The sequence below is a fragment of the Pagrus pagrus genome (genome assembly GCF_965226575.1).
Source record: "Pagrus pagrus genome assembly, chromosome: 17".
In the NCBI taxonomy this organism is placed as follows: domain Eukaryota; kingdom Metazoa; phylum Chordata; class Actinopteri; order Spariformes; family Sparidae; genus Pagrus; species Pagrus pagrus.
In genome coordinates this window covers 6,129,079-6,152,809 of record NC_140201.1, presented here as the reverse complement: position 1 = coordinate 6,152,809, position 23,731 = coordinate 6,129,079, and the positions used below count along the sequence as shown (strand labels likewise).

General features: G+C 41.7%; 2 protein-coding genes across 2 annotated transcripts in view; one reads left to right on the top strand and one right to left on the bottom strand.

The window, feature by feature from the left end:
* Window positions 1-3,294, top strand: part of fbxl6 (F-box and leucine-rich repeat protein 6) — a 7,947-nt gene extending 4,653 nt beyond the window's left edge. The window contains exon 10 of the mRNA XM_084380215.1: window positions 88-3,294. Within this exon, the coding sequence (XP_084236341.1) occupies window positions 88-217 (130 nt within the window). The 3' untranslated portion in view covers window positions 218-3,294. The remainder of the gene's footprint in view (window positions 1-87) is intronic.
* On the bottom strand, window positions 2,377-23,731 carry eppk1 (epiplakin 1). The gene is made up of 3 exons (XM_084380214.1): window positions 23,628-23,731; window positions 18,455-18,587; window positions 2,377-18,098 (listed from the first exon to the last, which is right to left on the bottom strand). The coding sequence occupies exon 3, from the start codon at window positions 18,082-18,084 to the stop codon at window positions 3,304-3,306; it is 14,781 nt and encodes a 4,926-aa protein (XP_084236340.1). The 5' UTR covers window positions 18,085-18,098; window positions 18,455-18,587; window positions 23,628-23,731; the 3' UTR covers window positions 2,377-3,303.

Here is a 23,731-nt window from a genome sequence, read left to right as displayed (position 1 = left end):
ACAAACATTCACATTTGTAAATCCTGAGTACTGCAGGTTTATCTTTCAAATGATTTAACAAGTCTTTATCTGAACTGTATTTTGCAGGTCTCTCATCGGCCAAATGACTGCTCTTAGCTACCTCAATCTGTCATCCTGCCGTTATCTTCCTAGAGGATTGAAGAGAATTTACCGGGGCCAAGAGGACATTCGCCAACTGTTGGACAAATTGGACTAGTTCACATATTCATTTGACTCCAGAAATCATAAACTGAACTACAAGGCAAACACAGATGTCTTAAAACATGCCTCTTTGCAACTATTTAGAACTGAAGAATAGGCCTGTCACGATAGTCAATAAATCAATTAATCGTATGATAAATTTAAAATAAGCTTGATAATTTTGCCGGCCTCGATAATTTCCATTTGCATGTTTGTTTGTTTTTCCTCGTGTCTCTCACTAGATCCCTCTTGTCAGTCACGAGCCTCATTCACACAGCCGTTTGCATGCGGGGATCCTGCGCCAATTCTCCGCATCCGCCTTTGTGTTAAAGTTTCAGATGCGACGAGGGATGAAATTTCGCCTCCGGATGTAGTATCAGAGGCGCAGTATTGGCGAACCGAGCCGGCGGTGCGGAGCGAGGGTGTGTCGATCTGATGGTGTTGGTGTCTGATAACTGTACAGATCCTTCACTCAACAAAATAAAGATAAATGTCCCACAAAGCAACGTTACAGGACCAAACAACAGTAACGTAGTAACTGGTCATGTCTTTGGCAACTTATATGAGGAAAATAATACCACAGTTATTCGTGGAGAAGTGTCTGTCAGCCTGTCGGTCCGACCGACTCTTCGTCACATTTCTGCCGGAAAAACAGCGTCTGTCCCCGGCAAAAAACTTTAACTCACCAAGTGTTTGTTGTTGGCTGACGGTCAGCCCTCCCGACTGAGACTTAATGAACTTCGTGAACTCCGCGAGTGAAATAGTCAGACAGCGTCCTGTTTACTGATGGCGATTATGTAATTATGTAAATTATAGAAAAACGTAACTTTGTCACTTTCCAGGATGTTTGGTGGGTCAGGATCTCAATCACAGCACATTATAACAGCATCATAAGATTATAAACAGACAGCTGGTACATGTTTAGATTAACAGGAGGACACGGGGAAACACCTTGGAAAAAAACACATACGTCATCATCATCACGTGTACCGTCACGCCTCCGCATCACTACAGACAATGGTGCTAACATTGTTGCTGCAATAAGGAATCTTGGCTGGCCACAAGCTCCAACTTTATTTACTTTGGATATTTAAAATGTCTTCTTCACATTCCAATGTTAAATATTCTTTAGAAATTAAGGTTTATTGATCTTTGAAAGGGTGTACTTGCATTAGTATGCCATTATCATTATATTAGTTGAAAAATGGTCTCAAAGCGACAGTATTATCGTTTATCGCAATAATTTCTAGGACAATTTATCGTCCAGCAAAATTTGTTATCGTGACAGGCCTACTGAAGAAGCCAGTCCAGTTGCCTACCATATAACACTAAAAACTCTTTGTGGATAATGTTGTTTAAGTAATTTGGATATTTTATCCTCTGGTGCTTTTGTAAATATTGTTTTGTATATACTCTGTTCAGACAAAACATACAGTTCATGCAAAGGCTGTCTTTATTATTCATAGAGAGCTGAAATCAATGGTTTGAAATACAATGAGAAAACCTGTTGGTGCTGTTAATGTCAGTAAGACCACTGTCGATATGACGGGTTCATTTGCAAAAACAGTTATCTCCTTTTTGATTAATTTGCCTAATCCTGTGTTTTTTATTTTGTTTGGCACACCATATCACCAGTATCAATCAAGCTGTTGTAAGTTTGTTTCAACATCCCAGATATTTTTAACTTTTCATAAAATTCTTTTTGTTTATTGTTGAAGTAATATCAGTCAAACTGGTGTTGGTTTTTTCATTTTAGGAATGTTTTCATTTGTTTTTGGAAATGAACTCCTCACAAACCTACACCAGCATTTCTTGAATGCAATTTTTGACTTTTTTTTTTTTTTTTTTACACCAAGGTACAATAATTTCAGACTTAATGTTCAAGATGTCACTATAAAGTTGGTAATATAGTTTATTTCCACTAGAGAGTGCTGTACCACCAGGCTAAATGTACAGAATGACCAAATGGAGCCTGTCTTCCTGTGCTCTTGTTAGAAACTACAAACTATCTTTTATTTGTCTGTTGGATTGGAAGTATTATAGGTGTTTCAAGAGCGCTAATTTCTTTCCAACCAATGTTAATGTACAGTATGTGTTGTGCTGAGTTAATTAAAATATATCAAGATAAAATATCAACATCTTTAAGCAAAATTGTTGAAATGAAGCCAAGATGTATTATTTGTTCAAATATTTCTTATTTATTAAGCCACACAATGAAACAAAAAGACCAAGAAAGGTTGTCCAACAATGCAAAAAAAAAAATGGCTGGCTTCCAGGCTGGCTTAAGTCAGGCCCAGCAAAACTACGTTCGCTACTCACATTTGGCATAGTAAATAAGCCACAGAGGTTTGTAAGAAAAGCTATAAAGCAGTAAATGTAAATCAACTTTAAGTCCAGTCTACAGGTCAGGTAAAAATAGGCTGAACCCCAATTAGTTGAGTCAGTGTGAAAACAATCACCTCAGTAGATTCCACAAATTCAGTGAAACAACATCAAACAAGAAAAATAAGTATCAAAAGTCCAACATGTTTTATAGCACATTTACTGCGATGTACAGTATGTATTCAATGATGCTCAGAATTGGATGATTACAAAGGGACTGGAAACAAGAAAACAATCTACACCACAGATAAATGTATGGGACTTTTCAATGTTAATTCATATGAGAGCAAGAAGGCTGTTTCACAGCATACATTGTACATATTAAACACAGGTTAAAGTCTCTAAGTAGAATCGTATGCTTATTAGAAGCTTATCCAAATTAGACAGTCAGTGCCCTGGCTCTGGTTTTGTGTGTGCTGGCCCAAAAGGTGCTCTTTTTCAACAATGCCTAGACAGGACAGCATGGTACAGCATGAATGTATTTTTATCTCCAGATATACTGTTGCACTGAAGTGAAGCTCTCCAATCTCATTATACAGTGTATAATGACAATAAAGACCATTCTGATTCTGAATTCTGATTCTGATATTCTTTTGGACTACCTGAAATGCATTGAAAAGCACAACAGACAAAATAATACTAAATGCGACTTAGGTAAACAAAAAACCTCACAAATCAAGCAAAATGCAAGAATAGAAAGCCCGTAGAAGGGTTTTCTTTCTATCGCCTGTGCAGGGGCAGTAAGCTAAGGCCTGTGATGGGATCTGTGACGCACCTCTCAACCAGCTGGAGATAGGTGAGGTTCTCTTGAGTGTTGGGGTCAAAGAAGCCCTTGGTGTCATCACCAGCGTCAGACAGAATCTGGTTCATTTCCTCATCAAAGTAACCTCTTTGATATGCCACCTGTACAGGCACTCTGTGACTGTACACTGGATCAATTATACCTCCTGTGGCAATTTGAGCTTCAAGGAGACGAATTCCATGATCTTTGACAATTAGATCTTTTGTCAAGGCCTGGAACAAAGAAATTGTGTTTCCAGTGTAGGGATCCTTGTATCCTGTAACTGCTCTTTCTGCTGAGAGCAGTTTGTTTTTCCACTCACTGCCAACTACCCTATCAGCCACAGCTTCCTCTACAGAAAGTTTTTTGTTGTTCACTGGGTCGATGACAAAGCCAGTGGCCGCTTGGGCCTCCAGCAGAACCAGAGAAGTACCAGGAGTCAGCAGGCCTTTGCTTTTGGCTTCATAGATACTCATCGTCTCTTCAGTGGACTGCAGGTACACCCCTGCGATGCAGTTAGTTCCCTCTAAGTACTTACGTACTGAGTCCATTTCACTTACTTCTGTCACCGTGACTTTTCCAGCACTAAGATCTTTGTAGAGGTCCGCATCGATGATTTTTGATTCAAGCAACTCAGTAGCGGTGACATCCTTTCTGATTCCATGGAAATTATTACCTTCACTTGTCTCTAAGGTTGTAGTGGTGATGATTATTGTTGTTGTTGTTGTTGTGGTCTGCTTCTGAATGATTGTCAAGATGATTTCCAAAAGGCGTTCAATTGTGATTGATCCACACTTGAACTGTTGCACAAGCCCTCTCCTCTTTTCCTCTGTGATGTGTTTGGAGTAGAGGAGATCCCACAGAGAAACTGTTGTTCCTTGATACTTCCCTCCTGCTTTGGTTGTTGTTGTAGATTTCAGAATGAGTTTTGTTGCCTCATCAACAAAGAAGTAAAACTCTCCTTTCTTTACGATCACCAGTAGACTAAGGCCTGTGATGGGATCTGTGACGCACCTCTCCACCAGCTGGAGATAGGTGAGGTTCTCTTGAGTGTTGGGGTCAAAGAAGCCCTTGGTGTCATCATCAGGGTCAGACAGAATCTGGTTCATTTCCTCATCAAAGTAACCTCTTTGATATGCCACCTGTACAGGCACTCTGTGACTGTACACTGGATCAATTATTCCCCCTGTGGCAATTTGAGCTTCAAGGAGACGAATACCATGATCTTTGACAATTAGATCTTTTGTCATGGCCTGGAACAAAGAAATTGTGTTTCCAGTGTAGGGATCATTGTATCCTGTAACTGCTCTTTCTGCTGATAGCAGTTTGTTTTTCCACTCGGTGCCCACTACTCCTTGTGCTGCAGCTTCCTCTACAGAAAGTTTCTTGTTGTTCACTGGGTCGATGACAAAGCCAGTGGCCGCTTGGGCCTCCAGCAGAACCAGAGAAGTACCAGGAGTCAGCAGGCCTTTGCTTTTCGCATCATAGATACTCATCGTTTCTTCAGTAGACTGCAGGTACACCCCTGCGATGCAGTTAGTTCCCTCTAAGTACTTACGTACTGAATCCATTTCACTCACTTCCGTCACAGTGACTTTTCCAGCACTAAGATCTTTGTAGAGGTCCGCATCGATGATTTTTGATTCAAGCAACTCGGTAGCGGTGACATCCTTTCTGATTCCATGGAAATTATTACCTTCACTTGTCTCTAAGGTGTTAGTGGTGATGATTGTTGTTGTTGTTGTTGTTGTTGTGGTCTGCTTCTGAATGATTGTCAAGATGATTTCCAAAAGGCGTTCAATTGTGATTGATCCAGACTTGAACTGTTGCACAAGCTCTCTCCTCTTCTCCTCTGTGATGTGTTTGGAGTAGAGCAGATCCCACAGAGAAACTGTTGTTCCTTGATACTTCCCTCCTGCTTTGGTTGTTGTTGTAGATTTCAGAATGAGTTTTGTTGCCTCATCAACAAAGAAGTAAAACTCTCCTTTCTTTACGATCACCAGTAGACTAAGGCCTGTGATGGGATCTGTGACACACCTCTCAACCAGCTGGAGATAGGTGAGGTTCTCTTGAGTGTTGGGGTCAAAGAAGCCCTTGGTGTCATCATCAGGGTCAGACAGAATCTGGTTCATTCCCTCATCAAAGTAACCTCTTTGATATGCCACCTGTACAGGCACTCTGTGACTGTACACTGGATCAATTATACCTCCTGTGGCAATTTGAGCTTCAAGGAGACGAATTCCATGATCTTTGACAATCAGATCTTTTGTCATGGCCTGGAACAAAGAAATTGTGTTTCCAGTGTAGGGATCCTTGTATCCTGTAACTCCTCTTTCTGCTGATAGCAGTTTGTTTTTCCACTCGGTGCCCACTACTCCTTGAGCCACAGCTTCCTCTACAGAAAGTTTCTTGTTGTTCACTGGGTCGATGACAAAGCCAGTGGCCGCTTGGGCCTCCAGCAGAACCAGAGAAGTACCAGGAGTCAGCAGGCCTTTGCTTTTGGCTTCATAGATGCTCATTGTCTCGTTGGTGGACTGCAGGTACACCCCTGCGATGCAGTTAGTTCCCTCTAAGTACTTACGTACTGAGTCCATTTCACTTACTTCTGTCACCGTGACTTTTCCAGCACTAAGATCTTTGTAGAGGTCCGCATCAATGATTTTTGATTCAAGCAACTCAGTAGCGGTGACATCCTTTCTGATTCCATGGAAATTTTTAACTTCACTTGTCTCTGTAGTTGTAGTGGTGATGGTGGTTTTTGTTGTGCTGCTGTCCACTTTTATCTCTGGTGGTTGGCATGTGACGATTGATGAAGCTGAGGTTGTTGTGGTCTGCTTCTGTATGATTGTCAGGATGATTTCCAAAAAGCGTTCAATTGTTATTGATCCAGACTTGAACTGCTGCACAAGCTCTCTCCTCTTCTCCTCTGTGATGTGTTTGGAGTAGAGCAGATCCCACAGAGAAACTGTTGTTCCTTGGTATTTCCCTCCTGCTTTTGTTGTTGTTGTAGATTTCAGAATGAGTTTTGTTGCCTCATCAACAAAAAAGTAAAACTCTCCTTTCTTTACGATCACCAGTAGACTAAGGCCTGTGATGGGATCTGTGACGCACCTCTCCACCAGCTGGAGATAGGTGAGGTTCTCTTGAGTGTTGGGGTCAAAGAAGCCCTTGGTGTCATCATCAGGGTCAGACAGAATCTGGTTCATTTCCTCATCAAAGTAGCCTCTTTGATATGCCACCTGTACAGGCACTCTGTGACTGTACACTGGATCAATTATACCTCCTGTGGCAATTTGAGCTTCAAGGAGACGAATACCATGATCTTTGACAATTAGATCTTTTGTCATGGCCTGGAACAAAGAAATTGTGTTTCCAGTGTAGGGATCCTTGTATCCTGTAACTCCTCTTTCTGCTGATAGCAGTTTGTTTTTCCACTCGGTGCCCACTACTCTTTGAGCCACAGCTTCCTCTACAGAAAGTTTCTTGTTGTTCACTGGGTCGATGACAAAGCCAGTGGCCGCTTGGGCCTCCAGCAGAACCAGAGAAGTACCAGGAGTCAGCAGGCCTTTGCTTTTGGCTTCATAGATGCTCATTGTCTCGTTGGTGGACTGCAGGTACACCCCTGCGATGCAATTAGTTCCCTCTAAGTACTTACGTACTGAGTCCATTTCACTTACTTCTGTCACCGTGACTTTTCCAGCGCTAAGATCTTTGTAGAGGTCCGCATCGATGATTTTTGATTCAAGCAGCTCAGTAGCTGTGACATCCTTTCTGATTCCATGGAAATTTTTAACTTCACTTGTCTCTGTAGTTGTAGTGGTGATGGTGGTTTTTGTTGTGCTGCTGTCCACTTTTGTTTCTGGTGGTTGGCATGTGACGATTGATGACGCTGAGGTTGTTGTGGTCTGCTTTTGAATGATTGTCAGGATGATTTCCAAAAAGCGTTCAATTGTTATTGATCCAGACTTGAACTGCTGCACAAGCTCCCTCCTCTTTTCCTCTGTGATGTGTTTGGAGTAGAGGAGATCCCACAGAGAAACTGTTGTTCCTTGGTATTTCCCTCCTGCTTTGGTTGTTGTTGTAGATTTCAGAATGAGTTTTGTTGCCTCATCAACAAAGAAGTAAAACTCTCCTTTCTTTACGATGACCAGTAAACTAAGGCCTGTGATGGGATCTGTGACACACCTCTCAACCAGCTGGAGATAGGTGAGGTTCTCTTTAGTGTTGGGGTCAAAGAAGCCCTTGGTGTCATCATCAGGGTCAGACAGAATCTGGTTCATTTCCTCATCAAAGTAACCTCTTTGATATGCCACCTGTACAGGCACTCTGTGACTGTACACTGGATCAATTATACCTCCTGTGGCAATTTGAGCTTCAAGGAGACGAATACCATGATCTTTGACAATTAGATCTTTTGTCATGGCCTGGAACAAAGAAATTGTGTTTCCAGTGTAGGGATCCTTGTATCCTGTAACTCCTCTTTCTGCTGATAGCAGTTTGTTTTTCCACTCGGTGCCCACTACTCTTTGAGCCACAGCTTCCTCTACAGAAAGTTTCTTGTTGTTCACTGGGTCGATGACAAAGCCAGTGGCCGCTTGGGCCTCCAGCAGAACCAGAGAAGTACCAGGAGTCAGCAGGCCTTTGCTTTTGGCTTCATAGATGCTCATTGTCTCGTTGGTGGACTGCAGGTACACCCCTGCGATGCAATTAGTTCCCTCTAAGTACTTACGTACTGAGTCCATTTCACTTACTTCTGTCACCGTGACTTTTCCAGCGCTAAGATCTTTGTAGAGGTCCGCATCGATGATCTTTGATTCAAGCAGCTCAGTAGCTGTGACATCCTTTCTGATTCCATGGAAATTTTTAACTTCACTTGTCTCTGTAGTTGTAGTGGTGATGGTGGTTTTTGTTGTGCTGCTGTCCACTTTTGTTTCTGGTGGTTGGCATGTGACGATTGATGACGCTGAGGTTGTTGTGGTCTGCTTTTGAATGATTGTCAGGATGATTTCCAAAAAGCGTTCAATTGTTATTGATCCAGACTTGAACTGCTGCACAAGCTCTCTCCTCTTCTCCTCTGTGATGTGTTTGGAGTAGAGGAGATCCCACAGAGAAATTGTTGTTCCTAGATACTTCCCTCCTGCTTTGGTTGTTGTTGTAGATTTCAGAATGAGTTTTGTTGCCTCATCAACAAAGAAGTAAAACTCTCCTTTCTTTACGATCACCAGTAGACTAAGGCCTGTGATGGGATCTGTGACACACCTCTCAACCAGCTGGAGATAGGTGAGGTTCTCTTGAGTGTTGGGGTCAAAGAAGCCCTTGGTGTCATCATCAGGGTCAGACAGAATCTGGTTCATTCCCTCATCAAAGTAACCTCTTTGATATGCCACCTGTACAGGCACTCTGTGACTGTACACTGGATCAATTATACCTCCTGTGGCAATTTGAGCTTCAAGGAGACGAATTCCATGATCTTTGACAATTAGATCTTTTGTCATGGCCTGGAACAAAGAAATTGTGTTTCCAGTGTAGGGATCCTTGTATCCTGTAACTCCTCTTTCTGCTGATAGCAGTTTGTTTTTCCACTCGGTGCCCACTACTCCTTGAGCCACAGCTTCCTCTACAGAAAGTTTCTTGTTGTTCACTGGGTCGATGACAAAGCCAGTGGCCGCTTGGGCCTCCAGCAGAACCAGAGAAGTACCAGGAGTCAGCAGGCCTTTGCTTTTGGCTTCATAGATGCTCATTGTCTCGTTGGTGGACTGCAGGTACACCCCTGCGATGCAGTTAGTTCCCTCTAAGTACTTACGTACTGAGTCCATTTCACTTACTTCTGTCACCGTGACTTTTCCAGCACTAAGATCTTTGTAGAGGTCCGCATCAATGATTTTTGATTCAAGCAACTCAGTAGCGGTGACATCCTTTCTGATTCCATGGAAATTTTTAACTTCACTTGTCTCTGTAGTTGTAGTGGTGATGGTGGTTTTTGTTGTGCTGCTGTCCACTTTTATCTCTGGTGGTTGGCATGTGACGATTGATGAAGCTGAGGTTGTTGTGGTCTGCTTCTGTATGATTGTCAGGATGATTTCCAAAAAGCGTTCAATTGTTATTGATCCAGACTTGAACTGCTGCACAAGCTCTCTCCTCTTCTCCTCTGTGATGTGTTTGGAGTAGAGCAGATCCCACAGAGAAACTGTTGTTCCTTGGTATTTCCCTCCTGCTTTTGTTGTTGTTGTAGATTTCAGAATGAGTTTTGTTGCCTCATCAACAAAAAAGTAAAACTCTCCTTTCTTTACGATCACCAGTAGACTAAGGCCTGTGATGGGATCTATGACGCACCTCTCCACCAGCTGGAGATAGGTGAGGTTCTCTTTAGTGTTGGGGTCAAAGAAGCCCTTGGTGTCATCATCAGGGTCAGACAGAATCTGGTTCATTCCCTCATCAAAGTAACCTCTTTGATATGCCACCTGTACAGGCACTCTGTGACTGTACACTGGATCAATTATACCTCCTGTGGCAATTTGAGCTTCAAGGAGACGAATACCATGATCTTTGACAATTAGATCTTTTGTCATGGCCTGGAACAAAGAAATTGTGTTTCCAGTGTAGGGATCCTTGTATCCTGTAACTCCTCTTTCTGCTGATAGCAGTTTGTTTTTCCACTCGGTGCCCACTACTCTTTGAGCCACAGCTTCCTCTACAGAAAGTTTCTTGTTGTTCACTGGGTCGATGACAAAGCCAGTGGCCGCTTGGGCCTCCAGCAGAACCAGAGAAGTACCAGGAGTCAGCAGGCCTTTGCTTTTGGCTTCATAGATGCTCATTGTCTCGTTGGTGGACTGCAGGTACACCCCTGCGATGCAATTAGTTCCCTCTAAGTACTTACGTACTGAGTCCATTTCACTTACTTCTGTCACCGTGACTTTTCCAGCGCTAAGATCTTTGTAGAGGTCCGCATCGATGATCTTTGATTCAAGCAGCTCAGTAGCTGTGACATCCTTTCTGATTCCATGGAAATTTTTAACTTCACTTGTCTCTGTAGTTGTAGTGGTGATGGTGGTTTTTGTTGTGCTGCTGTCCACTTTTGTTTCTGGTGGTTGGCATGTGACGATTGATGACGCTGAGGTTGTTGTGGTCTGCTTTTGAATGATTGTCAGGATGATTTCCAAAAAGCGTTCAATTGTTATTGATCCAGACTTGAACTGCTGCACAAGCTCCCTCCTCTTTTCCTCTGTGATGTGTTTGGAGTAGAGGAGATCCCACAGAGAAACTGTTGTTCCTTGGTATTTCCCTCCTGCTTTGGTTGTTGTTGTAGATTTCAGAATGAGTTTTGTTGCCTCATCAACAAAGAAGTAAAACTCTCCTTTCTTTACGATGACCAGTAAACTAAGGCCTGTGATGGGATCTGTGACACACCTCTCAACCAGCTGGAGATAGGTGAGGTTCTCTTGAGTGTTGGGGTCAAAGAAGCCCTTGGTGTCATCATCAGGGTCAGACAGAATCTGGTTCATTCCCTCATCAAAGTAACCTCTTTGATATGCCACCTGTACAGGCACTCTGTGACTGTACACTGGATCAATTATACCTCCTGTGGCAATTTGAGCTTCAAGGAGACGAATTCCATGATCTTTGACAATTAGATCTTTTGTCATGGCCTGGAACAAAGAAATTGTGTTTCCAGTGTAGGGATCCTTGTATCCTGTTACTCCTCTTTCTGCTGATAGCAGTTTGTTTTTCCACTCGGTGCCCACTACTCTTTGAGCCACAGCTTCCTCTACAGAAAGTTTCTTGTTGTTCACTGGGTCGATGACAAAGCCAGTGGCCGCTTGGGCCTCCAGCAGAACCAGAGAAGTACCAGGAGTCAGCAGGCCTTTGCTTTTGGCTTCATAGATGCTCATTGTCTCGTTGGTGGACTGCAGGTACACCCCTGCGATGCAGTTAGTTCCCTCTAAGTACTTACGTACTGAGTCCATTTCACTTACTTCTGTCACCGTGACTTTTCCAGCGCTAAGATCTTTGTAGAGGTCCGCATCGATGATCTTTGATTCAAGCAGCTCAGTAGCTGTGACATCCTTTCTGATTCCATGGAAATTTTTAACTTCACTTGTCTCTGTAGTTGTAGTGGTGATGGTGGTTTTTGTTGTGCTGCTGTCCACTTTTGTTTCTGGTGGTTGGCATGTGACGATTGATGACGCTGAGGTTGTTGTGGTCTGCTTTTGAATGATTGTCAGGATGATTTCCAAAAAGCGTTCAATTGTTATTGATCCAGACTTGAACTGCTGCACAAGCTCTCTCCTCTTCTCCTCTGTGATGTGTTTGGAGTAGAGGAGATCCCACAGAGAAACTGTTGTTCCTTGATACTTCCCTCCTGCTTTGGTTGTTGTTGTAGATTTCAGAATGAGTTTTGTTGCCTCATCAACAAAGAAATAAAGCTCTCCTTTCTTTACGATGACCAGTAGACTAAGGCCTGTGATGGGATCTGTGACGCACCTCTCAACCAGCTGGAGATAGGTGAGGTTCTCTTGAGTGTTGGGGTCAAAGAAGCCCTTGGTGTCATCATCAGGGTCAGACAGAATCTGGTTCATTTCCTCATCAAAGTAACCTCTTTGATATGCCACCTGTACAGGCACTCTGTGACTGTACACTGGATCAATTATACCTCCTGTGGCAATTTGAGCTTCAAGGAGACGAATTCCATGATCTTTGACAATTAGATCTTTTGTCAAGGCCTGGAACAAAGAAATTGTGTTTCCAGTGTAGGGATCCTTGTATCCTGTGACTGCTCTTTCTGCTGATAGCAGTTTGTTTTTCCACTCGGTGCCCACTACTCCCTGAGCTACAGCTTCCTCTACAGAAAGTTTCTTGTTGTTCACTGGGTCGATGACAAAGCCAGTGGCCGCTTGGGCCTCCAGCAGAACCAGAGAAGTACCAAGAGTCAGCAGGCCTTTGCGTTTGGCTTCATAGATGCTCATTGTCTTGTTGGTGGACTGCAGGTACACCCCTGCGATGCAGTTAGTTCCCTCTAAGTACTTACGTACTGAGTCCATTTCACTTACTTCTGTCACAGTGACTTTTCCAGCGCTAAGATCTTTGTAGAGGTCCGCATTGATGATCTTTGATTCAAGCAACTCAGTAGCGGTGACATCCTTTCTGATTCCATGGAAATTTTTAACTTCACTTGTCTCTGTGGTTGTAGTGGTGATAGCTTTTGTTGTTGTTGTTGTTGTTGTTGTTGTTGTTGTGGTCTGCTTCTGAATGATTGTCAGGATGATTTCCAAAAAGCGTTCAATTTTGATTGATCCAGACTTGAACTGCTGCACAAGCTCTCTCCTCTTCTCCTCTGTGATGTGTTTGGAGTAGAGGAGATCCCACAGAGAAACTGTTGTTCCTCGGTATTTCCCTCCTGCTTTGGTTGTTGTTGTTGATTTCAGAATGAGTTTTGTTGCCTCATCAACAAAGAAGTAAAACTCTCCTTTCTTCACAATGGACAGCAAGTTAAAGCCTGTGATAGGATCTGTGACACACCTCTCAACCAGCTGGAGATAGGTGAGGTTCTCTTTAGTGTTGGGGTCAAAGAAGCCCTTGGTGTCATCATCAGGGTCAGACAGAATCTGGTTCATTTCCTCATCAAAGTAACCTCTTTGATATGCCACCTGTACAGGCACTCTGTGACTGTACACTGGATCAATTATACCTCCTGTGGCAATTTGAGCTTCAAGGAGACGAATTCCATGATCTTTGACAATTAGATCTTTTTTCAAGGCCTGGAACAGAGAAATTGTATTTCCAGTGTAGGGATCTTTGTATCCTGTAACTGCTCTTTCTGCTGAAAGCAGTTTCTTTTTCCACTCGGTGCCCACTACTCTTTGAGCCACAGCTTCCTCTACAGAAAGTTTCTTGTTGTTCACTGGGTCGATGACAAAGCCAGTGGCCGCTTGGGCCTCCAGCAGCACAAGAGATGTGCCAGGGGTCAGCAGACCTTTGGTTCTGGCTTCATAGATGCTCATTACTTTCTTTGTAGATTCAACTCTCACACCTGCTATGGAGTTTGTCGCTCCAAGGAACTGTTGAATCGATTCCATTTTGTTCACATTGTCTTCAGTCACTTCCCCTTGAATAATCTGTGTGAAAAGTTCCTTTGAGATAATCTTTGACTCATACAACTCACTGGCTGAGACCTGCTTTCTTAGTCCTTTGAACTTTCTTTCTTTGGAAGACACCTCTGTAATGATTACAGTGAGTATTTCAATGATCTCCTCTATTTTCATGGTTCCTGTCTTGTACTGTTGTATGAGCTGGACCCTTTTTTGTTCTGATATGTATTCAGAGAGCAACACTTCCCACAATGTCACCTCTTTGTTTTTAAATTTTCCTACATTCATGGCAATAGTTTGGTTTTTGAAGTCAAGCTCTATTTTCTCATCTGTGTGAAATTCGTGGGATTCCTCTCCATACAGGGGTAGAAGTAGTAGCCCAGTTTCAGGATCTTTCTCACACCGCTTTATGAGCTGGAGGTAAGAGAGGTTTTCTTTGGTATTTGGGTCAAAGTATCCCTTTGCGTCATCCGTGGGTTTCAGCAGAATCTTGCTTGTTTCTTCATCGAGACAACCCTTTTTCATTGCAACATGAACAGGTAGTCTGTGGCTTTGATTCGGGTCAATTATTCCTCCAGTTGCAATCTGTACTTCAAGAAGACGAATGCCATCGCTTCGTTGAATCAGCTCTTCGTTCATGGCTTCAAAAAGGGATATTGTTGTATCTGTGAATGGATCTTGATAGCCAGTCACAGCTCGTTCAGCTGAGAGAAGTTGCTCATGGACATCTGCTCCAATTACTTTCTCCTTTGCTGCCTCGTCAACAGCATAGAGCTTGTTTTTGATTGGGTCAATGATCCATCCTGTTGCAGCCTGCGCTTCAAGCAGTTCAAGGGCAATGCCAGGTGTCAGCAGATCTTTCTTTTTTGCTTCATATATGCTCATTACTTCTTTGGATGGATAAATCTTAATTCCAGCGATGCTTCCGGTTCCCTTCAGGTATCCTCTCACAGGTTCATGTTGGGTGACTGCTTCCAGAGTGAGTTTTCCTTCTTTCACCTGTTTGAATGTTTTTGCATCAATGATGTCTGAATCCAGTAGTTGTTGTGCAGAGACAGGATTTCGCAGTCCCATTACCATTTTGAGATTTTCAATCTCCTCCAGTTTGTCAATGGTGGAAATCACTGATGTGATTATGGTTTCTATGGTAATCTTCCGTGTTCTGTATTTGTCAGTGAATTCAAACCTCTGTTCTTCAGTGAAGTACCCAGAATGAATCAAGTCCCAGAGGGAAACTGATTTTCCTGAGAAGCGTCCTACAGAGATGCTCACAGTTGCCTTTTCAAAACCTTGCTTTATCTCTGTGTCGGTGTACATTTTTGACTTTGTTCCAGTAGCTTTTCGTGTGTCATTCATTGGCAGGAGAAACAGTCCCGTTTCCGTATCTTTGACACATCTACTCAACATCTCCATGTATGTCAGATTTTCTTGTGTGTTTGGGTCAAAAAAGCCCTTTGTGTCATCACTTGGGTCGGACAGGATTTGATTAAGATCTGTGTCAAAATAGCCTTTTCTGTATGCGACCTCAAGAGGCAAGTGAAGACACTTCAAGGGATCAATGATGCCACCTGTAGCAATCTGGGCCTCAAGTAAACGGATGCCATGCTGCTTGACAATTAGTTCCTTCTTCAAGGCTTGGAAAAGTGAGATCTTTTGGTCAGTGTATGGATCTCTGTAACCAGTGACGGCCCTCTCCGCAGACAAGAGCTTTTCATACATCTGTGGACAAATGACCTTTTCTTTGAGAGCTTGTTCCACTGTGAGTTTTTTGTTATTCAGAGGATCAACAATGAACCCTGTGGCTGCTTGTGCTTCAAGGAGGCAAAGGGCAGTCCCAGGTGTGAGAATGCCAATTCTCTGTGCCTCATAGATGCTCAGCTTCTGATTGGAGGGTTGCAGTATCACTCCGGCCACACAACTTTTTCCTTGTAGGTAGGCTCTCACATTGTCCATTTTCATCACATCACTGCTTGTCATCTTTCCATCGACCAAGCTGCTGTATGTTTTTTCATCCACAATTTCCAGCTCCAACAGGTCCACAACTGAGATATTTCCTCTGAGACCTTCAAAGTTCAGCCCTGCTTGTTTTTTAATCTCTTTGCTCTCAATGATCTCTATGATGGTGACAATGAGTTGCTCGATGGTGATTTTCCTTGACTTGAAGAGCTTGAAGAACTCCTGTCTTTTTTCCTCAGACAGATACTCTGAATTGATGATATCCCACAGTGTTGTGTGCTTGCCCTTGAACCTGCCATACTTAACAGTAACTGTTGTCGTTTTGAATACTTCTCTCATATTATCATCTATGTTCATTTTCTTGCCTTTGCTTTTGAGTGGCAAGAGGCACAGACCTGTACTGGGATCTGTTACACATCTCGCCATGAGTTGCAAGTATGTCAGGTTCTCGTGGTTGTTGGGGTCAAAGAATCCTTTGGTGTCATCACTTGGATCATTCAGGATCTGATTCATTTCCTCATTGAAGTATCCCCTCTTATAGGCTACATGGACAGGAATGCGATGGCTGTTCACTGGGTCAATGATCCCACCAGTGGCAATCTGTGCCTCCAGAAGTCGAATTCCATGGTCTTTTACGATGAGATCTTTTTGCATGGCTTGGAACAAAGAGATTGTTTTCCCGTTGTATGGATCTTTGTACCCAGTGACAGCTTTCTCTGCTGAGCGCAGCTTTTGACAGATATCAGTCCCCACAATCTTTGCTTTGACAGCATCATCCACTGAAAACTTTCTGTTACCAATCGGGTCAATGATGAACCCTGTTGCTGCCTGTGCCTCCAGTAGAATCAGAGCAGTTCCTGGCATCAGCTTTCCTTTTTGTCTTGCCTGGTAAATGGTCATGATTTGAGAATCAGGCAGCAGGATACCTGCAATGCTGTCTTTCCCCTGTAGGTACACGTTTATATTTTCATCTTCAATCACTTCCTTCACTGTTATTTTCCCCTTTTCTAGATCCTCCAGAACCTCCTTACTGATGATATCTGCATCCACTAGCTGTTTGGCTGTGACAGTTTCTCTGATGCCTTCAAAAACAACATTTGTTGTTTTCACAGTCTTTTCTATGACTTCCAGAACCATTGTGAGGATTGTCTTGATATTGAGCTTCCCTTCTCTGTATTTTTTAATTATGTCTGTCCTCTGATGCTCATCGAAGTATTCTGACATGAGGAGTTCCCACAGAGATACTGTCATTCCAATGTACTTCCCACATGTCACTTTCACCATCTCCTTTTTGAAGGCCATTTTAGTTTGGTGATCAATGAAGTTAAAATTCAGCCTGTCTGACTTCTCAAGGAGAGGAAGGAGGCACAGTCCAGTGATGGGGTCTGTGACACACCTTTCCATCAGCTGAAGATAAGTTAGATTCTCTTCTGTGTTCGGATCAAAAAACCCTTTCGTGTCATCCCCTGAATCCTTGAGTATTGTGTTAAATTTTTCATCAAAATAGCCTCTCTTGAAGGCCACTTCTGTGGGGAGTCTGTGACTGTTGATTGGGTCTATTATTCCACCTGTAGCGATTTGCGCCTCAAGTAGGCGGATCCCATGTTCCTTGACGATGAGGTCTTTTGACAGTGCTTGAAACAGGGATATAGTTTCACCTGTGTATGGGTCTTTGTATCCAGTGACTGCCCGCTCAGCAGAGAGCAGTTTTGCATGATATTCTGGGCCAAAAAGTTTGTGCTTAATTGCTTCATCCACAGAGAACTTTTTATTTTCAACAGGATCAATCATGAACCCAGTCGCAGCTTGTGCCTCCAGTAGAACTAGAGCTGTTCCAGGCATCAGTATGCCTTTCTTCATGGCTGCATAAATGCTCATCCTCTGATCTGATGAAAGTACAGCAATGCCTGCAATACTGCCTTTGCCCTCAAGGTATTCTTTCACTGTTTCCATCAACATCACATCATGTGTTGTGGTTTTTCCCTTCTGTAGGTCATCATATGTTTCTTTGTCAATGATCTTTGATTCAAGGAGTTCAGTGGAGGAAACCCCTCTTCGCAGACCTTTAAAGGTGACGCAAACAGGAAGGAGCAGCAGGCCTGTGTCAGGCTCCACAGTGCATTTCTCAAGGAGGTCATGGTAGTTGAGATTTTCTTGTGAGCTTGGATTGTAGAACACTCTGAGCTCTGACACCTGGTTATCTAGGAAACCTTTTTCATAGTAGCCCTTTTGAATCGCAGATTCAACTGAGAGATTTATCTTCTCCACAGGATCAAACAGGCCTTGTGTGGCCATCTGTGCCTCAAGCAGCCTCAACCCATAATCTCTTGGAACTAAATCTTTCTGCATAGCTTGGAAAACAGAGATCATTTGGTTAGTGTAGGGGTCTACATAGCCACTGACAGCTTTCTCTGCTGTGAGGAGTTTCTCTTTCATCTCTGGTCCAACTATTCCCTCTTTAACAGCATCTGCAACAGGAAGTATTCGATTGTTTATCGGATCTATGATGCCCATTGTGGCTGCTTGCGCCTCAAGCATTGCTAATGCTGTTCCTGGCTTGAGAAGACGTTTTTTCATGGCTTGGTATATTGTTATCTTCTCCTTTGTCTTCTCCAGGAATATGCCAGCCACAGGTTTGTGGACTTCTGTGTGGCCATTCTGCTCCACCTCTTGACCCATCTTTGCCTAAAGAGCTGTATGACACAGAAACATTAGCTTAAATTGTTTCAAATATTGCATGCATTGTCTGTAAGTAAAATACATCCATATGTCCACCACAAAATTTGTAGATATGGAGATTCTTATTAAGAAACTGTGCATTGTGTTGAAATTATATGCACTGCCTTACAATCATAAAATGCACTCAGTTACCACTCTATTGTATTGTTTGGCTAAATATGTGCATTTTGTACTGTATTTATAGTTATTTCTAGTCTTTAGTAGAAGCGAAAGTCTAAATGTATTTTTGGCAAAGACTAATATGGTGTTTACGATTTGGAGTAAGATAACTTTTACAGTACATGGTGCATCTTCCAACTTTATATCAAACCTTTTATCTTCCTTATGAGTCTGTCGGTGGCCTCAGGTCTTCGGATGTTTCTCACTGTCCAGGATAAGGGCGATAAAGACCAAAGATACCCTGGATTTTATGGTCAGAGTCCTGGTGCTTTGAAACACTGTTCCTGTGGAGATAAGGCAAGCAAAGTGTGTTTTATTATATTGTTATCGTTTATTATTTGATCCTGTGATTATTTTATATTTCTTTTTTTGTCATGCACTCTAAGTCTTTATTACTCCTGTGTATTTACCTGGTTCATTTACTTTTAACTCCAGCCAGAATCAACACAGACATAAATAGCAAGATTGTGACAAGGGTGTTATTGACACAACACTGACGGTGTATGTGGTACACTTAATCCAATACAGATGATTTTTTCGAGTGTTTCCAGTTTGACAGTACAGGCTGCCTTTTGCGCAGCTATGAAAGAGGGACTGTATAAGACATAAATATTACACATTAATATTTTTGATTCAGTTAAATATTTAAAAAACTGAAAAAGTACTTTACAGGAGATGTAATTACATTTCAATTGAGGCCTTTGTTCACATCCCTGTTAGAATTTAAGCACCTTAATGTAAATATGTTGCACATAGATAAAAATGATTGTAATTTAAGCTAAATGTTTCTTTTAATTTCATCTTGTCCCTGTTAAGATTATAAATGAACTCTCTGCCAGTTCATGGACGAGTTTCTCAAACATCATCATTTATTTGCTTTGGCATGAAACAATGTCATGCTTCAAAACTGGAACAGCCAGCTACGCAGTGTTGTAACAACTGGCATGGAAACACAAACAGTGTGCAATTCTTAACCCTATTCTCAAATCCAGATAGTCAATAACTTTGTCAGTCAGCCGTTTAGTTCAGACACAAGGCACTTTGAGTTGCCTTGTGTCTGAATTGTGCCATACAAATAAACTTGCCTTGCCTTGCCTAGTTCAGAGCAGGTAGTGTACAGTTGGTGTGTCACAGCTTGTAAGAGTTGCCTGCTGCAGCTGAAATGGTGTTAATGAAGCTCTAGCAAATGTTCAGTCAGAGTGTTCTTTCACATGTTCAGACCTGTAGTTTATTTCTCATACTATCCTGTCAGTCACTCCTCTCATGCATTATTTTCTGGGGTTGTCAGTCAAGATATTTGCTGTTCTCATCAGCTGGTCACATCTATCCAACAGCAAAAAGACATGCATGCAGACGTCCGTGCTGCTGTTAATACGCACCCATCCACTCCCCATCACTGCCACCGATTACAAAAAGTCCCTGGAGAGTGTTGGTGCCAAAGTGCCATTATCAATTATCATCCTTTGTAATGAAAATATATCTGTATTTCAATCACTTCTCACCTGTTTGAAATAAGAAGAGTGCAAGTGAACCAGATCAGTGAGCTGAAAGACACTAACATACCCTCAGGACCCTGACACACCAGGCCGACACGGATTTTTTGGGACAATTTTTGCAGTTTGGCCCTTGTCGGTGGCTTAAAATTAAACAGTGGTAGTATCTTTTTGTATGCTCTTAAGAAGTTTATCTGATCCTATGAATAAAAAAGGTTCAAATCAGTAGAAAATGTGAAGATACAGTATTGTATAAGACTAACAAAACCCCCCATGACATTCAAGTTGGAACAACCAGTACTGTAAAGCCACCACATAAAAATAATTGGTAAGGAGAATACTGCTTTCTATAAACCTGAGGCTTTTTCCACCCCTTGTGTTGATAGGTTAGTGCCTGTGTTTTATGTGATAGATGACGTAATACTCTCCAGTAGCAGTGAATACAATCGCTCTCAGAAAAATGGGTGTGGAGGGTTCAGGAACATAGACAAGGCTCTCTTCTGCACATGATTATTTCTATATGCTACTGTGGTGATGTAATTAATCACCACCTGCCATGCAAGCATTTTTTCACAATAATATGTGAGTACCATGTAGTTAAAAATACTGCTCTCTAATCTGAGTGGACTGAAGGTGTGTACGCTTTTTAACGACATGCAATGCAAAGCCAGCGAGGTCACGATGTTGCAGTTACAACAACGTGGTTATGAGCAGCTACAGGCCAAGTAACACAAACTTCTTCTCGTGTGAGGTGACTGAAGCTTTTCTATTTGTACAACAACAGCAGTCAGGCGGTGCAGCAGTATCTCTGCTGTTTTAGACTGTCACCCGCTTTGTAAATGTTTTTAAAGATGATGCACATTCAATTTACATTTATTGCACCGTATGATTTGCTTATCATGTCGTAAAGGCTAACACATGATCTGTTTAAAGTTGGAGAGTTACGACAGTGTTAACATACTGTAGCTTCTCTGTTTCCTGTTCTCAGGCTGCAGTTAGCACTTTGTCAAATTCATTTTACACTGAAGGAGACTCAGTACTAGGAAACTAATCTCTGATGTCCCTCCCACCTACATAATATATAAGGGGGGGAGAATATAAGAACCACCTCTGACTCTCGTATTGTAATTGTGTGTTTTGTTGAGAGAATTTGTCCAATTGAGAGAAAATACATGAGTTTAAAAATGCACTACTGTGGCTCTGATGCAGCTGCCAATTTCTATCTGCAGTCATCGCTCAGTGTTCTGCCCACAACACTATCTGATTGGACACATGCCATGAAGTATAGCCATTAAAGAAAAAGTTCAACCAAGGGTTAAAATTGAGTCATCAAAATAAAAACATATAAAAGCTCCATACAACTCGTCTGGTGTAATCCAAGTCCCCAGAAGCCCTGAGATTGATTTGAAAAGATGTTATTTACACCCTCTTTCAAGCTGAAGTCTTTACTGTAGTGGGTGCATGAGCTGTAAATAACATCTTTTCAAATAAATTTGGGATGGGCTTCCGGAGACTTGGATTACGCTGGACAAGCAGTATGAAACTGTTTTATGTTGTTTTTTTGTTTTTAAATGTAAAACAAGTCCCCATCTACTTCAGTTGTTTAGGAGAATGCTGTAACTCTGTTTTGCTGTGAAGCTCCAGAAATGTTTTGTGTAGATGGTGACTGGATCTTGATTTTTGGGTGAACTTATACTTTTTACACTGAAAAAGCTGAAGCTGCAAACTAACCAGTAACTAAAGTCATCAAATAAATGTAGTTGAGTAAAAAGTACAATATTTGTCTACAAAATGTAGTGAGGTGGAAGCATAAAGTAGTAGAACATGGAAATATTCAAGGAAACTACAAGTACCTCAAAAGTACAGTAGTAGAGTAAATCTTAATAGTTACACGGTGATGACATCACCGTTACTTAATGGATCATGAGATGACTGAGTAACATCAGGGTTTTCATTCATTCTTCCAGCCAGCAAAGCAAATCCAATTTGACCTGATGTTTCATTACATACACGTCTAATAACTTTTCCTTTATAAAAACTGGTCCACTGACATTGATTTACTGAAGAAAGTGAAACGTTCTCATCGAAGGCATCTTGGCTTCGGCACGTCTTTAAGGCACATTAGCTTCACGCCTGCTTGTCAGAATGATTTACTCGTTTGCTTCAACTTGGCCAAGAATCTGTCGAAATGTTCAGATTAAACAGCTGATCAACCGCAGCCTTTGTGCCTCGAAGTAAAACAAGTTAAAGAACAAGATTAACAGCGCAATGCAAATCACCTGTGTGTTCTCGCCTTTGGGTTATATTACAGTATGCATGGCTCATACATCATCACTGACACTCCAGTGTTTAACACTGCGGTGCATTCTTGACACAATTTCAGCAGTCGAAAAACTCTTTATAACAACCATCATCAATAAATGGTGCAGTTATGGTTAATTTAAGTCACAGCTAATGTTCATGAACCTTTACCATTGCTTAACAGGGCTTTCCACAAGGATATGTGGTTGTCTTTCTGTTGCCACTAGTTCATCATAAACACTGATCCTGATTGTTGCGTACTTTGACAAAAGCACTCTGGGACACTTTGAACTTTAAACATGACGGTGTCAGGCTGAGGCACAGCTTACATTTCCCTAATATGTTATTTTAATTAATGAGGATGAAGCTCGGGGAATAATGGATAACATGTAACGGGATTACTTAATTTGGATACAAGAAAAGGTAACTGTATTCTGTTACAGTTACAATAAAAACAGATGTAATTAGATTACAAATACATTCAGTAAAAAATGAGATACTAACAGGACTTTAATTCAGAATGAATCCAAAAGTAACAAAGTAATCAAGTTACATTACTTTAATATTGATTACAAGTTAAATCTTATTTGTTTTCTCAAGATTAGGAGTCATTTCTGCTGTTATCACCGAATTACAAATATTTGTTTCCCGAGATAAAGAGGTCCTTTTCATCAGATCAACAAGAAACAGGAAAACAACATTTGTTAGTCCTTGATAATGACACAAATAACTTTAACGGGAAAACGGAGGAAATAATATGTTTGACTGATCATCGTTTAGGGCTTTCGTAGAGGATGTCCAAAATCTGTGTAATCAATACCTTATCTGTAATCTTAATGAGCTTTGTCACCAATTATTATGCTGATATTTGTCACTCTCTACTCCGCAGGAGCATGTGCACACAATCAACTTGATAATCAAAACCATCTTATTAGAATCAAAATATAATAAAGTAGTCGGTTGTTTGGCTGGCAGCTGACTTAATGAACGTTTCACTGTTTGTTAACAGTGAAAGAAACATTAACTAAAGTTTGATTAACTACATGCACCTTTTGTTAATGGTTGTTGTTACAAAGTGCTATCAAAACTGGAATGAATGAGGTAATGCAGTATCGTGTAGAATTAGGTAATAGTTTCAGCACCTGTGGAAATATATGCTCGTCATTATGTGAGACAAAAGCCTCTGGGGATGATGTAGACACTGTTCAGACTTGTCACACGGCTTGTGAGACCTACTTTGTGCAAAACGTTATTTTTACAAGTGCGGTCAAAGGTAATCAGTGAGGAATGTTTGCTTTCCCTTTTTATCAGAAGGGTGTGGGCTGACAGTGCAGCAGGACAGAGTTAATTCTTCACTTTTGGCTTTCACACCATTATCTCCTCTACATGAGCCACACAAAAGCAAACAAGCCACAGTTTAAAAAATGTGGTTGTAACACCTCCACTAAAAGAATGAGCCTTTCTTTGAAACGCCTGGTTCTTTTCTTTTAAAGCTTAGAAACAAATTAAATAATTAAAAAAATCTCTTACCTGAAGTTTCTGGAAAGTCCCAGTGTCTTCAGCGCTGGTCTGCAGTCGGTCTCAGCTGGTATCAGAGATATTGGGGAGTTCCCAACATCTCAGACGTACTCCTC